Here is an 18,150-nt window from a genome sequence, read left to right as displayed (position 1 = left end):
ATTTTTATGATTAGATTTATGAGATTATATAAAAATTAATTCAAACCAAGCAATAAGTTCCTTAAATTGTCAGGGCTCTTAATCTAAATTGTACATGCTACTAAGCAAAATCAAATGCTTAGTTTAAATTCTATCTTTTGATTGCCTATTTGCTCATGCCACAATGGAAACACGAGCTTTAGAGTAACTAAAAACAACTACACTGCACTTTAAGTTTGAAACTTTGACGAACTCATGTCCCCCTTCATGAGAAAATATTTTTTTATCGTTAAATATGTTATTTTTGTAATTGATGGCTTAGATATTTTCTTTTTCTTGTTTCTTTTTCTCCATCAAGAAGCCACAACATCGTCTTCTAACCACAAAATCCATCTAGCATGTAGTAGCATAACACACAAATCAACACACAAGTTCACACATTTCAAATGAAGAAATCATAATTTTTCAGATTTCTCTTGAAGGATGGTTCAAGTTCAACCAAACTAAACAAGGAGCACATCATCCACAAATCAAAGACATAATCAAATTTACACTAAAGTTCATCTTTGATTCAAATAACTTATGCACCCTCCTCATTCCTTTGAAGACTTGTTGATAAGAGACTTGTGGATGTGAGGAATAACACCTCCACCAGCTATTGTTCCTTTAATGAGAGTATCAAGTTCTTCGTCTCCACGGATAGCCAGCTGTAGATGTCTTGGGGTAATGCGCTTCACCTTCAGATCCTTGCTCGCGTTTCCGGCCAACTCCAACACCTCTGCTGTTAAGTACTCCAGGATTGCAGCTGAGTAAACTGCCGCTGTTGCCCCAACTCTTCCATGAGCCGTCACCCTTGACTTTAGAAGACGATGAATACGTCCAACAGGGAACTGTTTCAAAAGATGTTCAAGATGAAAGACAGACACAGTGGATTAAGATTATGCTTACAAACAAGGGAGTGTTAAACACAAATAGAAGTTCATCATGAAGAATCAAAGACATGTTAATTAACCACTTGCAACATTAGTTAGTTATAGACCAGTCACATTATCCAAAGATATTGGTCAATCACAAGTCCCAAAACAAGATCATTGTTATAGATGAACTTGCCATAGCCATGGCACTTATGGATGAAGTAAATTAAACACAATACTAACTAACTAGATGCTGCTGCCACTTCACAAGAACTCATTGTATTAGCAAGTAGCAATCCAAAAGCTAGAAAGTTATCCAATAGTAGCGATGTAAAAAGAGATGTGTAAACAACCATATTAAACAAGTAATGCAGAGAAAATATGCTATCTTTACATGCATTCTTCATACATAAATGGTAAGGCATGTTAAACAAATAAAAGAAATTTGACAATGCAAAGAGAAGAAAATTAGGATATTGGAAAATAAGGGATTCTATGCAATGAAAAAAGGGAAACCCTCAAGGAGGACAACATGTTATACACACAATAGAAGCTAATCACCAAATCTTTGCTCAAATCAGCTGCTCAGCAAAAGAAACCTTAAAAATATGAGGATTACACTCCAACCAAATGCACTGAATAGTAGCACACAGATTTCTCATTGACAAAAAATTTTACCCCGAGCTTCTACCAAAATCATTAAATCCAGTAACCAAAAATTGATCAAAGCCCAAGGAGGATAAGGGTACACCCAACTGCCCAACATTTATAAAAAAATGGTCCAAGAAACCTCCTCAAACTCCAGCCAAATGCACCAAACAAGGATAGGATGTGGATTGAACATTGACACAAAAATGAAAAACATAACCTCCAACCTCTACCAGAATCATTAATACTACTAGCAAACAACCATCAGCCCAAGGACCCAGACAGAGAACACCAAACAATAACCAAAAATGCCAAACAAAGTATTCCACGAAGATACAGTATAAGAACATGTAAGAACAGACTAGGGACCAATGCTGAACAAGTGCCAGTTTTTTGTTACAAACCCTATTTCACCATTACACAAAAAAATTAGCATCCAAGTTCACTAGGGAATCTGAACAAACCCATCATTCTAAAGAACGAATGTTGGATAAGTATAAATCAGAACATGGCCTAATCTCAATTAAAATTCCAAAAACATCACAGAAACTGAACGAAATGGACAATCAGTTTAGAAGCAAACAGCCACAAAACAAAGTAACTATGAACTAAAATAGGAAAACTGAAAAATGGAGATTGAATTGAACCCTTCCCAAACAACAAACCATATACACCCCCCCACCCCCCAAAATGCAACACAACAATTTCCAGATGAAGAGAATCACCCAATTCCCAAATTGGCTGGGTAGACAAAAAATGGGTCGGTAAAAAACTGAAAATTTGATAATGAAATCCACTTCGTAGACTTCCTTGGCACATCCCCCCACCCCCGAAAAGAAAAACTAAGGTATAAAATATAAAAGGTACCCCATTTCCAGTCATGGTTAAATTTTTTTAACAGAAGTCAAAGACCATAAACTAATAAAACAACTAAAGCATCCTAATTGTCCTTTACACAAAAAAAAAAAGGGGGAAATAAAAACCTATTATTCAGTCAGGTCTAACCAAATCTTACGAAACTAACTTTTAAAGGTAAGTTCTATTAATTTTGTTTTATCACACTAATACATCCCTCACAAGACATCTCACACATTTGCATGCTAGACATTTAAGGGTGATCGAATTACGACCCAATGTAAGCTAATCAATAATCACTAATACCATGTTAAGGATGTCTGATTTTAAGTCATGTTTGGTTGTCTAGACAGAAATGGGTCAGTGAAAAACTGAACATTTGATTATGAAAACCACTTCACAGACTTCCCAGGCACATTAAAAAAAAAAAAAAAAAAAAAGAGGTGTAAAAATAAAAACGTACCCCATTTCCAACAATGGGTTAATTTCTTATGAAAGACCTCAAAAACCATAAACTAATAAAACCACTACAGAATCCTAGTTGTCCTTTCCCTACCCAAATATAAAAATAAACAAATAAAAGGGGAAAAGAAAAACCTATTCCTCAGACAAAGAGAGATAAGATAAATGTGGATCCAAAACAAAAAATTGAAAAAGGTAAAAACTTGAGACCCTTAGAAAGCTGGGAAACACAAAAAGGATCAAACTTTGAAGCAGGGAGAGAGAGAGGAACCTGAAGACCGGCTCTGGAGGAGCGAGATGTGGGCTTCTTCTTGTCCTTGTCCTTAGAGGAAGATGGGTTTTTTGCAGTTATCAAACCCTTTGCGCCTTTCCCTGACATCTCTCTCTCTCTCTCTTCAATCTTTCGCTTTCTCAGACACAACAACACTACTCTTCACGCTTGTTCCCTTTTCTTCTTAATTGTTACCATTACCACCATTTTAATAAAATATTAGTATCATTAAGTGTCTATTTATTCTGGATATTATTGTTAAGCACCGATATTTATCACATAATAAAGTAATGCAGCTTTTTATTGAAATGATATAAATGTCTAACATATAACTTTTAATATACTCATTTCCTCCTACAATTTCCGCAATTGATTCGAAAATCACTCCAAAATGAATGTTTTTTTAATATAAAAATCATTAGTGTTTTTTTTTATTATAAATTATTCAACTATCATATTTCAAAGTACTAATACATTTTTTAATAAAATTATGCTATAAAAGTGATATTTTTTATTTTGTAATTATGTATGGTATTTACACAAAATATACATCTAATTTTCACTAGAAAGCATAAGCGCACATAAAAAAAAATAAGAGTATTCTTCACTTTATATAATTTATTTAATATTTAAAGTCAAAATTTAAATTCTAAATAATTTGATTAAAAAAATAAAAGTTATTATTAGTCGTCTCAATTAATGTTAGTAAATAATATGTTTATTATCGTCCTTTAATATGTATCTAGAAACCTATCCGACTATTGTCTTCCCTCCCGATCAAATTAATAATTAATATAAATATTTAATATATACATATATATAAAATTAAGATTTATAATAATTAAATACTTTTAAAAATAAGAATTTATTATAATTAAAATATATAATAAACAAATATTTTTAAATATATAAATTATATTTTAAATTTATAATAAATCATTTATATTGTGACATAAATTTATTTTTAACTATCGACAATTTTTACTAAAAATATTTAAATTTAATTTAGACATTAATATATTATTTTAGTAAAAAAAAGTTTATATCAAGATAAAATATGACCCTATACAAAATTAGGACCCACCACAAGTTTAAAAATTAATACGAAAAAAGATAAATTAAGATAATAATTTTTTTTAAAATAACCTCTATTAAATAATAGCTCCTAAAATATTTTGATTTAAGATTGTTACTTTAATTTATATATATATATATATATATATATATATATTTATATTTATTGTGAGTTGTGAAAGTGTTATATTATTTTAAGTCATTTTTGTGTTGGTAAGCTGAGTTGTCATTCCTTGTTGAAAGATTTTAAGACTGATGACACCTTAGGAGTTTCAATTGTGTTGGGGTTTCTCTAATCATAGTATATATATTTATTGTGAGTTGTGAAAGTGTTATATTATTTTAAGTCATTTTTGTGTTGGTAAGCTGAGTTGTCATTCATTGTTGAAAGATTTTAAGACTGATGACACCTTAGGAGTTTCAATTGTGTTAGGGTTTCTCTAATCATAGATTATTAGTTTGATCTTAGAAAGAAAAATATATAAGATTTCTATTTATAATAAAACTTCATAAACTCAACTTTCCAGAATCTTAGAGAGAAAAAACTCTAGAGAGAAAGTTTTTGATTCATGGATTCCTTTCCCATAAATCTACTCTTCTTCTAGATTTCTTCTCTTCCCTAGTTAATAATAACAAATTACCTAGTTAACATTTTACACCTAACATTCACTTACATTTGTGATTAATCATATACATGAATAAAATTAATTTTATCAATTATAAAATAACTATGGATAAATAAACATAATTATATATACTTATAAGTGTATAATTATAATATTATGAGGTTATTCAAATATCTAGTAATGATTAACATTATTACACAAGTGATTAGCTATATTGATTGTTGTACATAATTAATTTCGTGGCTAATTATATAGTTAATTGTTAAGTCTCAATTATACTTCTTTTTGGACAAGACTTAATGAACAATTTCACTCATTCTTTGAACTATTGCAATACAATTGTTCTCTTTTTGATTCATTTTGTGTGCAGATATAGCTAACCCAGAATTTAGCTAACAATACCTTAATACACTTCATTTTTGTGTGCAGGTATTGAGCTAGAGACTTGAGGATTGAAGACCCTTAGGATTGGAAATCTAAGGAGTAGGGAGCAGAGCAGAGTGGTTGCGCCGGGCAAAACATTACTCGCGCCGGGCTTGAGAAGAACAGAGTGCCTCGTCTTTGCAAACGATTTATGCGCCGGGCGCAAAAGGAATTGCGCCGGGCATGTTCTGAGACAGAGAATACTTGACCTCACTGGAAGGCCCTGTGCCGGGCGCAACGATTTATGCACCGGGCGCGTAAACCCTAATCTGACTCCCCAAGCTCGTATTTAAAGGCATTTTCGGGGACTTTTCTCCCCATTCACGCAGGGGCGCCTCCACGAGCTGCGGAAAGGATTCCCAGGGCTTGGGATCGTTCGTGTGTGAATCTTTCCTTCGGTTATTCATTTCTCCCTTCATCTCTATTTTGTATTTACCCTCATTGTTGAGTGGTTCTACCCATTTTTTGTGGGGTTAGATGTAATCAACGAATTCTAATGTAATCCTTACGTTTTCAATGATATATATACATGTTGTTCCATTTTTTGTTGTGTACGTTTCTTTGCTTAATGCTTGCTTTGGATTGATTACCCTTTGCATGATTTAAGGTTCCATTGAGTATTGGAAAATACTATTGAAACTAGTTCTGAAACATATGCCTAGTGGGGATTGTATCTAGGAATAGGGCTTGACCCATTAGTAGTCTTAAACCCTAATCTGTAATGCGGGTGTAGGTATTGGGTACTCAAGGGATTGATATTCAATATTCGCACCTAGGTTCTTTCTCTAAGGGATTAGGTTTAAGTAAACTTATGGGTTGACTAAGCAATGTATGTAACAAGAGATTAAGGATTCATTAGTCTGATGTTTGGTGAAATCTAACCCCCACAACCTCACAAAATCATAATATTATTTCTACCCTTATCCACTCACAAACAAATATTTTTATAGCTTTCATTCCAATAGTCATAACCTTGAATGCACATGATAAACTATGAAATTGGAATTATTCTTTAGTCACGAATAGTCAATAAATGCTTATTTTACCTTCCAATCCCTGTGGATACGATAATTTTACTACTTGAACGGTTGGTATACTTGCCGTGTTTGAGACCGTTGACAAAATAAAAGTAATTTAAAGTGATAAAAAAAGTGATTTTAACGGAAATCTCAACATTAATGTAATGATTCAACATGCAAAGTATAATAATACACTAATATAATAATACGAAAACCTAGTGGACCCAAGGTTTTCATGCAAAGTAAAATCTAGACATCATGCATTATCATATGGATATACTCGAGATCTCAATGATCATTTAGAAACCATAAACATCTCGAAATATACAAATATAAATACATAACATCTACATAACCAAAGTCCTAAGTTGGTCTAAAAAACTATACACAGGCCCTCTAATAGCTCCAAGTCACCATCCTCAAGCTAAACTTGCTCTATTCCCATGTTAGAGACATGTCTTGCAATCAACATATAAATAGTAGGGTAAACTTGATATAAAAGAAACATCATATATAACATAAAAGTGCATAACAACATGAATATGAAAATTCACACAATACCAAGACTCAATGCTCACAACATCAAAATCTCAATATCAGAGATCACATGCACAACATCATATGAAAAAAATACATCATAACTACGTGCCAACTTGAACCATGCATCATCAAACACATAAAATAATGAAGATCTCCTACAATAAGTGCTTTACTTGGCTTAATCCTATCAGATTGTAACAACCTTAGTTACTCAAGTATCATCAACATAAACTCAAAAGGTACAATATCACTATCTGGTATAGTAAACATGGGTGGGTGTTTACGACAACATTGATTTACAAAATCAAGCCTTGATAGATTTAGCCCATTGCATACTCTCAAGATATCACACACCTTTTCAAAATTAGGTTAGGGGTACACCTTGGGTGACTACTCACAATTTACATGCCATCTAAACATCTTAGTTTCTTGAACCCAAACACGACCCTTTATGACAAGTATGAAGTGTTTCATTCCATGCTTTTTCACAACACATTTGAAGGATAATATTTATTTTAAAGAACATGTTTACAACTTTGACTACAATGCTCTAGGCTTTTGGAGATTCAATCATTTGATATATCTCATTGAATAACTCAACAAAACAACACTCCACTAGGAAGTCACAACATTCTTCTTTAAACCATCTCAAAATTTTTTTTCCAAAACATCATGGATAACGAATTCAATCTTCCCAATATCCACCCTCAGCACCATGCACAAGTACAAACAATACCATGATTTAGGGGCTCAACCTTCCCTACATTCTCCCTCATCATTATGCAACATTGCATCAAATAACACATCATAATACAACCACAACTAGGCCACATGACACATAACACATCATACAACATCAAATATATCTAACACAAGTAAAACAACTCATGTCCTTTACATATAGGATCCAAGGCATAAGCCTCGTGTTCCTAATCGTCTAGGCTATCTAGAACTAATCACTCATCCTTCTATGATGGGCACAACTCCTTCCCACAAAAAGGAACCATCACTTGCCCCTCCTAAACCCCAAAGATTAGAAGAAACATATCAACTCAACTAGGGATGGCAAAAATACCTGTACTCGTAGGTATCCATAGATAAAATTCGCTACGGATAATAAATGAATAGTCTAAATGGATACCCACGTATAATAGGTACGGGTATTTTTCTACTTGTTTATAAATGGGGTGGGGGTAGGTATGATAGTATCCATACCGCGGGTACCCATTTAATAAAGTTTCTTAAATATCCTTATATATAGAATCACGTAACACTAAAATTACACTATTTTATTTTCTTTCCATAGTCGCAACAACGCACATTTTCACACACAACACAAAGGGGATAAATAAACCATCTTAATATGAATCCTGACTCTTTGACCTACTTTGCATCGACGACAACAAGTATTTTTTTTTTATTTTTAATATCAACAGAATTAACGTTAAATGCAAGTTTAAAAGTTAACATCAATATTTTATTTTTAACATTTCAATGCCATCAAATACAAACTTAAAATTATTTGTATATGATTTTTTTAATTTTTAATTTCTTAAAAAAATCATAATTATCCATAGATATCCATGGGTACCGCCGATATTTAAAAAGTTCATGGATACCCGTTTAATAGATATCCTCATGACTATGGAGCGGGTATGGGGCAGATTTTTATCTTGCGGGACGGGGACGGGTATACTACTACTCACTCCCACGGACTCCATTGCCATCCCTAAACTCAACACTAGATCACCATCCGGGAAAACAAAGATTTCATTGAGTGAACCCCTCATACTAAGCGAGAACAATCACATTTAGGGAAATTCACTTAATGAGCATCTCTCGTAGAGCAACCTTCATTGTCCCATCAACTTGCTTAGCCGAACTTCATTGTGTTCATCGAGTTTGTTGAGTGAGACCACTCTTATTGAGCAAGAACTTGATTTCCAACACCTAAGCCTTTAACATATGAAGGCTTGTTAAATAAGGGTCATCTTGAGTGAAAAGCCACTACATCTTTAACATACAAAACAATTAAATTATCATTCTTTGTATTAATATTTAAGGTATTAATATTAATACTTAATAGTTCATTATCATTTTGATATATACATTTATAGTAAAATATTATAAAAACATGATAATAAGCAAAAGAATTGTCATAATTATAAAAATATTTCTTAAAATGTAGTAATTAATTTCCGTTTTATTTATAATTAAATGATTAATTAAGATTTAATAATTTATTTAATCAAAATATATCTTTGTTAAAGTCACTTTAATTACTATTATTAAAATGAATAATATGTTTTTTTTATAAATTTAAAAATAATCAATAAAATCTTCTTTCATAGTATATAAATGAAACCTTAGGGCGAAAAAACTGATGTCACCGAACATTTGTTATTAAGTGACAAAACTTTCTTTTATAGTATATAAATGTGTTTTTATAAACTAAAAAACTAAAATAAATAAAAAATGATGAATTTAGGCGAGAAAAAAAATCATACGATGTTTATAGCGTCTAACTAAGTGACAAAATATAACACATAATAGATTATAATATGATATATAATATATAATATATAATTAGTACTATTATTTAGTTTGAATCATAATATATATTTGTATTATTAGTTTGAATGTTGAAATAATAAAAATCATAATTTCTTTAATTTTCTTAATCACTAATTTATGTATTATAAAATATATTAATATTATCAATTTTTATTTGAATAAAAATACATATTTATATTATAGTTTAAATATTAAAATCATAAATATCATATTTTCTTTAATTTCTATAGTTATGTTTAGAATATATAACAGTAGTATCAATTAATTTGAACAGGAATTTATATTTATATTATTAGTTCAATTGATCAAATCATAAAAATCACAATTTATTCATTACCAAAATCATATATTTTACGAATTAAAAATATATTAAAATAATTCAATAGCATTTATAGAAAAAGAAAAAGAAAATCAATATGGTGTCACGTGACATCTACTTACATAGCATTATATATATATATATATATATATATATATATATATATATAATAATAATAATAATAATATAACAGATAATAGATAAATAATAGATCATAGATAATAGATAGGATGTACTTCTGATTTTTCTTTAAAAATGTAGATTTGTTTTTTTCTCTCTTAAAGTTACAATCTAATAGCTCAGATTGGGATTATTAATATGAGATTATTTCATTTTTTTAAAAAAGAAGCTGAAGTGTAATGATGGAGATATAGCTATTAGCTATATATGTTAGTAGGAGCATATGCCATCATACAAATTTCCGAAATAGTTGGAACTTGGCAAATGGATCTGTCTTGTTATGACCCCACAAAAGTCGCCTATTTTCCATTTCAACACTTTCTAAAATTTGCATGCATGCATGCACCCTCAACTCCCTTCTTGACCCTTGCCTTTTTTGCCTCCCTTGTTTGTGTGTTGTTTCTTTCTTACTATCTCTCCTTCTCTCTCTTATCTTCTGAGTGTAAGAGAGAGAAAATCATCCTGAAAGAACCTCCATAACCTGCTTTCTCTGGTGACCCTCTTCTTCCTTGTTCCTAAGGCCTGAGAGGGTCCACCAAGGCTTCAAGTGCGTCTTCTTTTCTTTCTTTTTGTTTCCCCTAACATTCTTTTTACTATTTACTTATGCAAATTAAAGGTTGTGTATATATGCCTACATAATGCATGTTTTTGCTTTTTTTTTTTTTTTGGTTGTGTCACGGATATTTTCCAACCTATTGGCCAGAAGTTAATTTTGCTTGCGGGACTGTGACTCTGTAGTTCCATTAGTCTAACGAGTTTTCACACTCAGCAAAAATCAAACAGAAATTTTTACTAAATAGATTGTTCTCACAATGTGTTAAAGTAGATGATTAACCATTATGCCAACCCATCTGTGTACATTCTGCATGGTGTGTATATGAAACTCGTGGTTGCATGAAAGGTTTTAAATTGCGATAGCAAGTTGCAGTTTCTTTTGTGATCTATAATAGTGGACAAATGCAATCGACACAGGTGCAATTGTGATTTTTAATGTGACAGATGAAATCCATGCATGCAGATGTGGTTGCGAAAAAAAGTCCAAAAATTTGATGCCGAGACCAAAATAATGGTCGCAGATTGCTTTTTGGAAAACTTAGTTGCATGGTTTTCTTATTTATTTATTTTTTGCTTTGTCATCTCCTTATGCGTCATGGACATGCATTTTGGTGCATGAAGGTTGTTAATGGTGTTTTTCCATGCAAAGAGCACCCATTTTACGTGCCTTTCTTTGAGGTTTTAAAAGGGTCCAAAATCTTACAAATGACTGCAACATCAAGCATTACGAGACAACCATGACTATAATTTAAATTAAAATATTTGGAAAGAATTTTATTAAAAAAAAAACTGAGATCTGATTTCAAGGATTTGCATGATTTATGTGGCTGATCGGGCCACAATTACGATTACAGATACCTCCAAAATCATATTATTGCCGCTGCAGTTGAAGTTGGTTTTTATTTATCTATGTCCTACTTGTTCAAGCTGCATGGGCTCTTAGGCAATTGGACAACATGCATATTATGTTTGTTTCATATATATATATATATGATCAACTCACAATAATATGGAAGTCCTTTATTTCATTATGCTTAAAAATGGACAAATGAATTCCCAAAATGCCTTTTATTATTAGATGCTTGTATATTTCTATTCTTGTGTTGTATTAATAGATTGAAATGCTTTATTAATTTCATGTATTTTGTGTCTTATTTTCTCCCTTTTTTTAAGAGGAATTCTAATAGCACTCTTCATAACATAAATTTCATAAAATAATAAAGAAAGTTTTGAAAAAGTGTGCTAGTGTATGTCGCCAACAGTTTTTTTTTTTTTTAAATATATGTTGATGCACTTGAATTACACGAGTGCATTCATCTCAAGATACAACACTATATTCTCAAATGTAATTAGTTTTTTTTTTTTTTTTTTAAATTTGTGAGATGATGACATATCTAATTTTTTGCACAAGCCATGGGGCCATTTGGAGGAATATCCGAAGATGTCAAAGGAAGAATTAAATGTTATACACAAGATTGGTCTTCTGCAATCACTTGTGGCATCAGGTAATTCTTTATTTATTTATTTATCTTGGCCTTTTGGGCAAGCAACACATTACATATTGACGATACTTAATTTCTCTGTGTTGTGTTATATGTGCTTCATTTTGATCTGTGATTCTTTGAGTAATTTTAGGATATTGGCCCCAACTTTCTACATATTCTTCGCTTCTGCTCTTCCTGTTATTGCTTTTGGAGAGCAACTTAACAGGGACACAGGTAAAACATTTCCAACAGCTTCAATATATATTTTCTTTCAACAATATAGTTACATTTTGTAGCCAATGTGATGCGTCTTGTTCCATGATTGAGCATACATATTATGTTTTTTTAGATGGAAGCTTGAGCACAGTGGAAACATTGGCATCAACTGCTATTTGTGGAATTATCCACTCAATATTTGGTGGCCAGCCTTTGTTGATTTTGGGAGTTGCTGAACCAACTGTTATAATGTACACTATTTTATATGAGTTCTGCAAAAGTAGGCCAGAACTAGGTGCCAAGCTTTTTCTGCCTTGGGCTGCTTGGTATGTAACTATGCATCACATTGGGTTTTCCCATATGCATTTCATTGTTCACATATATTTTCTCCTTCCTAAAATAACTTCAGTTTTGAATAAAGTCTCAAAATAACTTATGTTCTCGACTTCTCGGTTTTCAATACAATGCTAATTTTTTTCGCCGAATTTGCTCACACATAAATTACTTCAATGTTAATGAATCTGGAGAGGGTGAGATTATTGTAGTAAAATTGTATTAAAAAATATAGATTTATTGTTGTTCTCAACATATGGATAAAAACTTTAACCTGCATTCATTTTGGAATGGAAAGTAATTCTTGATTTGTACAGCATGCGACTATTTAGATACACACTTATAGGCATTTTTGAGAGTTTCTTTACTCAAAAATTCTTTTTAATTTTGAGTAGAGAAGTTTTTAAAAGTGCTTTTAACTTGTATCAAAACAGAATCTGTATCTATAACTAACTTTTATGTTCAATTATGTTACAGGGTTTGTGTCTGGACAGCATTCATGCTTATTTTGCTTGCAATTTTCAACGCCTGCAATGTTATCTCGAGGTTCACAAGAATTGCAGAGGAGTTATTTGGCATGTTAATTACTGTCCTTTTCTTTCAAGAGGCTATAAAGGTATATTGCTATGCTAGCACTTAGTAGCGGAATAGATAGTGAATTTTGCACTTCAAGATTCAACCTGGAAATTATTTGATCCACAGGGACTTATAGGCGAGTTTGGAACACCTAAGACTGAAAATCCTTCGTCAGAGGAATATCAATTCCATTGGCGATATACAAATGGACTACTTGCAATCATTTTCTCTTTTGGAATAATTTTCACTTCCATAATGAGTAGAAGAGCAAGAACATGGAAATATGGAGCAGGTACATGACTGATGACTAGAAATATCTATATGTACTAGTAAGATCACACACGTAATGTTTTAAACTTTTCATGTGAAACTTAATACCTTCATTGTTATTTTTATCTTGTGGCAATCAATGCAGGGTGGCTACGAGGTTTGATTGCTGATTATGGAGTTCCAATGATGTTAGTGATTTGGACTGCACTATCTTATACCCTACCAGGCAAAGTTCCATCAGCTGTTCCTAGAAGGTTGATTTGTCCTCTTCCATGGGAATCTGCCTCTCTCTACCACTGGACAGTAGTAAAGGTAATATTATGACACATTATATATATTTTTTCATCTTCTAATGAAAAAAAAAACAATTTAATTAAACCTTTTAGTCCAATAGTTATAAGACTTGCTTTAACATAGAAGGTTGGTCAGATGCTCCAAGGATCGATTTCTAGTGTTAAAATAATGTTTTCCTAGTGGAAGTCACGTCTTATGAGCATAAATTAATCATTGATAGTTAACTTTAGGATATAGTATATAACATGTCTATAAAAAAAATGAAATAAAAATGAGTCCATTTGGTGGTTAAAATCGATTTCAGTCCCTACATTTTAAAAATGGTCCTTGGTCCAATACTTCATTTTGGCTCGACCAAGGATAAAATCCATTGCATTTCAAAAAGTACAAGGAACAAAATCATTCTTTTTAAAATGTATGTAGGGATTAAAATCAAATCTTGAGGGACCTAAAACATATTTCAGATGTCACCCTTCTTTTTTATATTCTTATGAAACAGAAAGTGTCCCTTTGATGGTCTAGGATGCATAACACAAAATACTGTATTCTTACTTTTCTTGATCTCATTATGCTATCTTGCACCATTTTCTTGGATAAGATGCGTGTTCAACATTGTAAACTATAATTGCTAATTTCATGTCAGGCAAGTCTAATAAAACATCTAACATGGTTGAATGCATATTGCAGGATATGATGAAGGTGCCCATGGCTTATATCTTGGCAGCATTTATTCCAGCAGTGATGATAGCAGGTTTATACTTTTTTGATCACAGTGTGGCTTCTAAGATGGCTCAACAGAAGGAATATAACCTTCAAAAACCATCTGCTTACCACTATGACATTTTGCTGCTGGGTATAATGGTATATTATTTTCTCTAAAACCTTACTTTTTTTATTAACCTAAAGCTTTATATGTAAATTCCATAGTATCCTGACATATCTATTCTTTTAATCTTTAGACTCTGATCTGTGGTCTTCTTGGCCTTCCTCCATCAAATGGTGTCCTTCCTCAGTCCCCTATGCATACAAAGAGTTTGGCAGTTCTTAGGAGGCAGGTAAGTATCATGTTAATTCTACATCAAGACCCTTTAGTCTAAAATATTACCTTACATATATTCTAATATTGTTGTACCAACTGTAGTTGATGCGAAAGAAGGTGGTAAAAAAAGCCAAGGAATGCATTAAGGAACAAGGAAGCAGCACTGAATTATATGGAAAGATGGAAGCTGTGTTCGTAGAAATGGATACTGCACCTACAGTAAGTATTGCTGACTTGATAAATACTACTTCCAGTTTTAATTATAAGCAACACAGGATAAGTCATCAAGATTAAGAAAAATAATTCAATTAGTTATTTTTAATTTATTCTACCATAAATTCAAATTTTATTATAAAGATACCCTATAAAAATAGGGTTAAGGATATAAAGAAATTTATCTATGAATAACTTGAAAAATTATTGATTGTTATTTATAATTAAGATAAAAAAAATCTAATTTGTTACTTATAATTTGGACAAGAGGTGTTATTTATGTGTGTGTGCTTGGTTATATACATATCCAAGAGAAATTTGATTAACATTTTAAATTTGGTCCAGGCTAAAGAGTTGGAGAATTTGAAGGATGCTGTAATGAAGCCTATTGAAAAGGATGGTGCAAAGACAAACTTTGATCCGGAAAAACACATAGATGCTTATATACCTGTCCGGGTTAATGAGCAAAGAATGAGTAACTTGTTACAGTCTCTCCTGATTGGTCTATCAATTTTTGCCGTTTATATCATCAAAATGATTCCTACTTCAGTTCTGTGGGGATATTTCGCATACATGGCAATTGATAGTCTCCCAGGGAATCAATTCTGGGAAAGGATATTGCTTCTTTTCATCCCACCAAGCAGACGCTACAAGTAAGTATCCCTACAAGTAAAATTTTAAGAGAAATTCTATGGTACCTTTGGAAATTTTGGGGGTTTTGGTACTGTTATTGAGAAACTTACTCTTCCTTAATGTACTCAAACCTATTCAACAATTGGCCTAGTGACAAATCCCTTAGATTTCTAAGGGTACCATAACAACTCTCTTTTAATCAATACATAATAATGGTTTAGAAATTGATATATATATATATATATATATATATATATATATATATATAGCTTCATGGAAATACTTCTTTGTATATAGAGGAACTAATAATCTACCATTAGAGTACAAAATATAGTTTAACATTTTCACAAATGAGTAGGTCTTTCATTTTTTCAGTTGGTATCCAATTAGTGTCATTTTCTTGCTATAAGAGGCTAATTAAATGATCAATTTGTCATTGCTCTAATTCATTCCTTTGGGGCAGAATTTTGCAAGGTTCTCATGCTTCATTTGTGGAGTCAGTGCCATTCAAGACGATAGCTGCATTCACAATGTTCCAGTTTGTGTATTTCTTAATCTGCTATGGAGTGACATGGATACCTATAGGAGGAATACTTTTCCCATTACCTTTCTTCTTTCTCATTACTGTAAGAGAGTATTTTCTTCCAAAGCTATTCAAGCCTGATCATCTTCAAGAGCTAGATGCTGCTGAGTACGAGGAAATTGTTGGTGCTCCACATGTTATGGCACTAGGGGTACAATATTAATCATTCACTTCTTGTTAGGATAAGCAATCTAGTTTTATGTTGGTACATAATAGTTTTGAATCCAACTTTCTAATTTTTCTTCAAAATGTTTGATCAGGACAAAGATTCTGAAAGTGAAAAGAGCGTAGATGATTATTATGATGCAGAGATATTGGATGAGATGACAACTCACAGGGGAGAATTGAAGCTTAGAACTGTAAGCCGAAATAATAGTAGAAGCTTCAGTCACAGCTTCAGTGAAGACAGGCACCATTAGGTAAAGTGTATATATAAATAGGATTTAATGGTCATGCACTGTCAGTGTAACAAGTTTTACACTGTTGACCAATCAAAAATCATTATTAGTGTGACTTTTTAAGTAATTGTTGTAAAAGTCAACAAAATACCATACTTTAGGATTGGATGACAGTGTAAAATTGTTTTACAATAACAGTGCATAATTTTTTTTTTCTGATATATATAATCCTATAAAGGTTTCAATAAATATATAGCATTTTTTTAATGTTTGTCTTTGGATGATGAGGTGTATTAGCTAAATATGGCATGGACTTGGACAGGTTCCCCCTGAAGAAAAATTAGGCTCACCCGATTGGCCTTCTGTTTGCATGTAGAAGTGGATTTGATATATGAATATGATGTTGAATGGAATGCTCAAGATTGTGAAGTCATTTAAGGCTGAAGCCACTCTTGTGTGGAACAGGAAAGGACTCAATTGGGGAAGGAATCATTTGAACTTTGATTAATTGGCCTCAATATTACTAGGAAAGTACATTAACATGTTGAGTTCAAGGACCATTTTCCTTCTTTAGTTGTTGGCTACAAATTACCGAAAAAAGAGTCAAAAGGGGTGGAGGAGAGATTGATAACATGTGGTAAAGAAAAGGGGGAGAAGCAAGGATATGAGAAAAATGAAAATATTATACTTGTGTTCAAGTTGAAATATAGTTAAAATCCGTAGTGCTCTCTCTCTCTCTTTTTCTGTCTCACTCTTTAACAATTGTTCATTGGACACCAATAGGAGTTTGTAAAAACATTTTGTGAGCCAGTATTTAGATAAAATAGTAAAGTGGCCTGAGTTCTACGCTGCATTGTTTTGTTTGTAACATGGTACTACAACACACCTCAATGCCACCTCCTTCAATATGGGTGATATTGAGAAGAGTCCCAATTATTAATTAATTTACCACCGGCTTTTTCCATCTAATTTTATTTTATAAGTCACAAGAATAAATAAATATAATTATATATAATTATTGATGCTTATGTACTGATATAATGGTTGAAGTTTTTAATAATGATTAATTTTATCTCATTAATAGTTAATAATGTCATGAGATTATATCTCTCAAACGTGAACGTGATTAACTATATATATATATATATATATAATTAATTTGAGTCTTATAAGTGATTCAAGAATAGATAAACGAGATTGTATACAATGATTGATAACTATACTAAAAATAAATATTATGTTTGGTGTATACATTGTTTTTAAATCATTTTACCTTATCTTTCTTTTTTATTATTTTATTCTTATAATCACCTTTAAATCACATTTCTCTTATTATCTTTTTTTTAATCTTTATTAATTTTAAACTTTACTCTAAAAATCTCTCTCTCCTTAAATAATCACCTACTATATTATTGTTATCTTTTTATTTTAAAAATAGAGAAGCATAATACCTCTTTTCCTATAAAATAATAGTGACTTGAGGTTATGAAAATGTCTAGGATAATTAACTTTACTTTTCAAGTAGTTAATAGTATCACAAAGTTATTAAAATACTTATATATAACCACATTCATTTATTATTATTACTTATTGTTGACCATTTATAAAATAAAAGTAATAATATATATACACATAGTTAATCAATCATTTATACACTAATAAACATAAATTA

General features: G+C 31.4%; 2 protein-coding genes across 2 annotated transcripts; one reads left to right on the top strand and one right to left on the bottom strand.

Annotated features, from left to right (window-relative positions):
• Positions 1 to 426: 426 nt before the first annotated feature.
• Positions 427 to 3,326, bottom strand: LOC109795179 (putative histone H2A variant 3). The gene is made up of 2 exons (XM_020354609.2): positions 3,130 to 3,326; positions 427 to 869 (listed from the first exon to the last, which is right to left on the bottom strand). Exons 1-2 carry the CDS (start codon positions 3,235 to 3,237, stop codon positions 573 to 575), a joined length of 405 nt encoding a protein of 134 aa, XP_020210198.1. The 5' UTR covers positions 3,238 to 3,326; the 3' UTR covers positions 427 to 572.
• Positions 3,327 to 10,249: 6,923 nt separating this feature from the next.
• LOC109793903 (putative boron transporter 7) lies at positions 10,250 to 17,331 on the top strand. Its single transcript, XM_020353369.3, has 14 exons — positions 10,250 to 10,431; positions 11,851 to 11,944; positions 12,075 to 12,157; positions 12,273 to 12,465; positions 12,950 to 13,088; positions 13,175 to 13,340; positions 13,464 to 13,630; positions 14,300 to 14,473; positions 14,572 to 14,667; positions 14,754 to 14,870; positions 15,210 to 15,517; positions 15,961 to 16,231; positions 16,341 to 16,499; positions 16,801 to 17,331. Exons 2-13 carry the CDS (start codon positions 11,853 to 11,855, stop codon positions 16,497 to 16,499), a joined length of 1,965 nt encoding a protein of 654 aa, XP_020208958.1. The 5' UTR covers positions 10,250 to 10,431; positions 11,851 to 11,852; the 3' UTR covers positions 16,801 to 17,331.
• The last annotated feature ends 819 nt before the right edge of the window (positions 17,332 to 18,150 follow it).

Source organism: Cajanus cajan, chromosome 9 (genome assembly GCF_000230855.2).
Source record: "Cajanus cajan strain Asha chromosome 9, NIPB_CcT2T_4, whole genome shotgun sequence".
Lineage (NCBI taxonomy): Eukaryota > Viridiplantae > Streptophyta > Magnoliopsida > Fabales > Fabaceae > Cajanus > Cajanus cajan.
The sequence above is the reverse complement of the archived record's forward strand: the minus strand, read 5'-3'. Positions and strand labels throughout refer to the sequence as shown.

What these genes read in the sequence shown, in the direction of transcription:
- LOC109795179 (XM_020354609.2), bottom strand. Translation starts at nt 3,237, where the DNA reads ATGTCAGGGAAAGGCGCAAAGGGTTTGATAACTGCAAAAAACCCATCT. An exon ending in CCTCCAGAGCCGGTCTTCAG is followed by an intron (nt 870 to 3,129) that starts GTTCCTCTCTCT and finishes CTTTTGAAACAG; the next exon opens with TTCCCTGTTGGACGTATTCA.
- LOC109793903 (XM_020353369.3), top strand. Translation starts at nt 11,853, where the DNA reads ATGGGGCCATTTGGAGGAATATCCGAAGATGTCAAAGGAAGAATTAAA. An exon ending in ACCACTGGACAGTAGTAAAG is followed by an intron (nt 13,631 to 14,299) that starts GTAATATTATGA and finishes TGCATATTGCAG; the next exon opens with GATATGATGAAGGTGCCCAT. An exon ending in CCACCAAGCAGACGCTACAA is followed by an intron (nt 15,518 to 15,960) that starts GTAAGTATCCCT and finishes CCTTTGGGGCAG; the next exon opens with AATTTTGCAAGGTTCTCATG.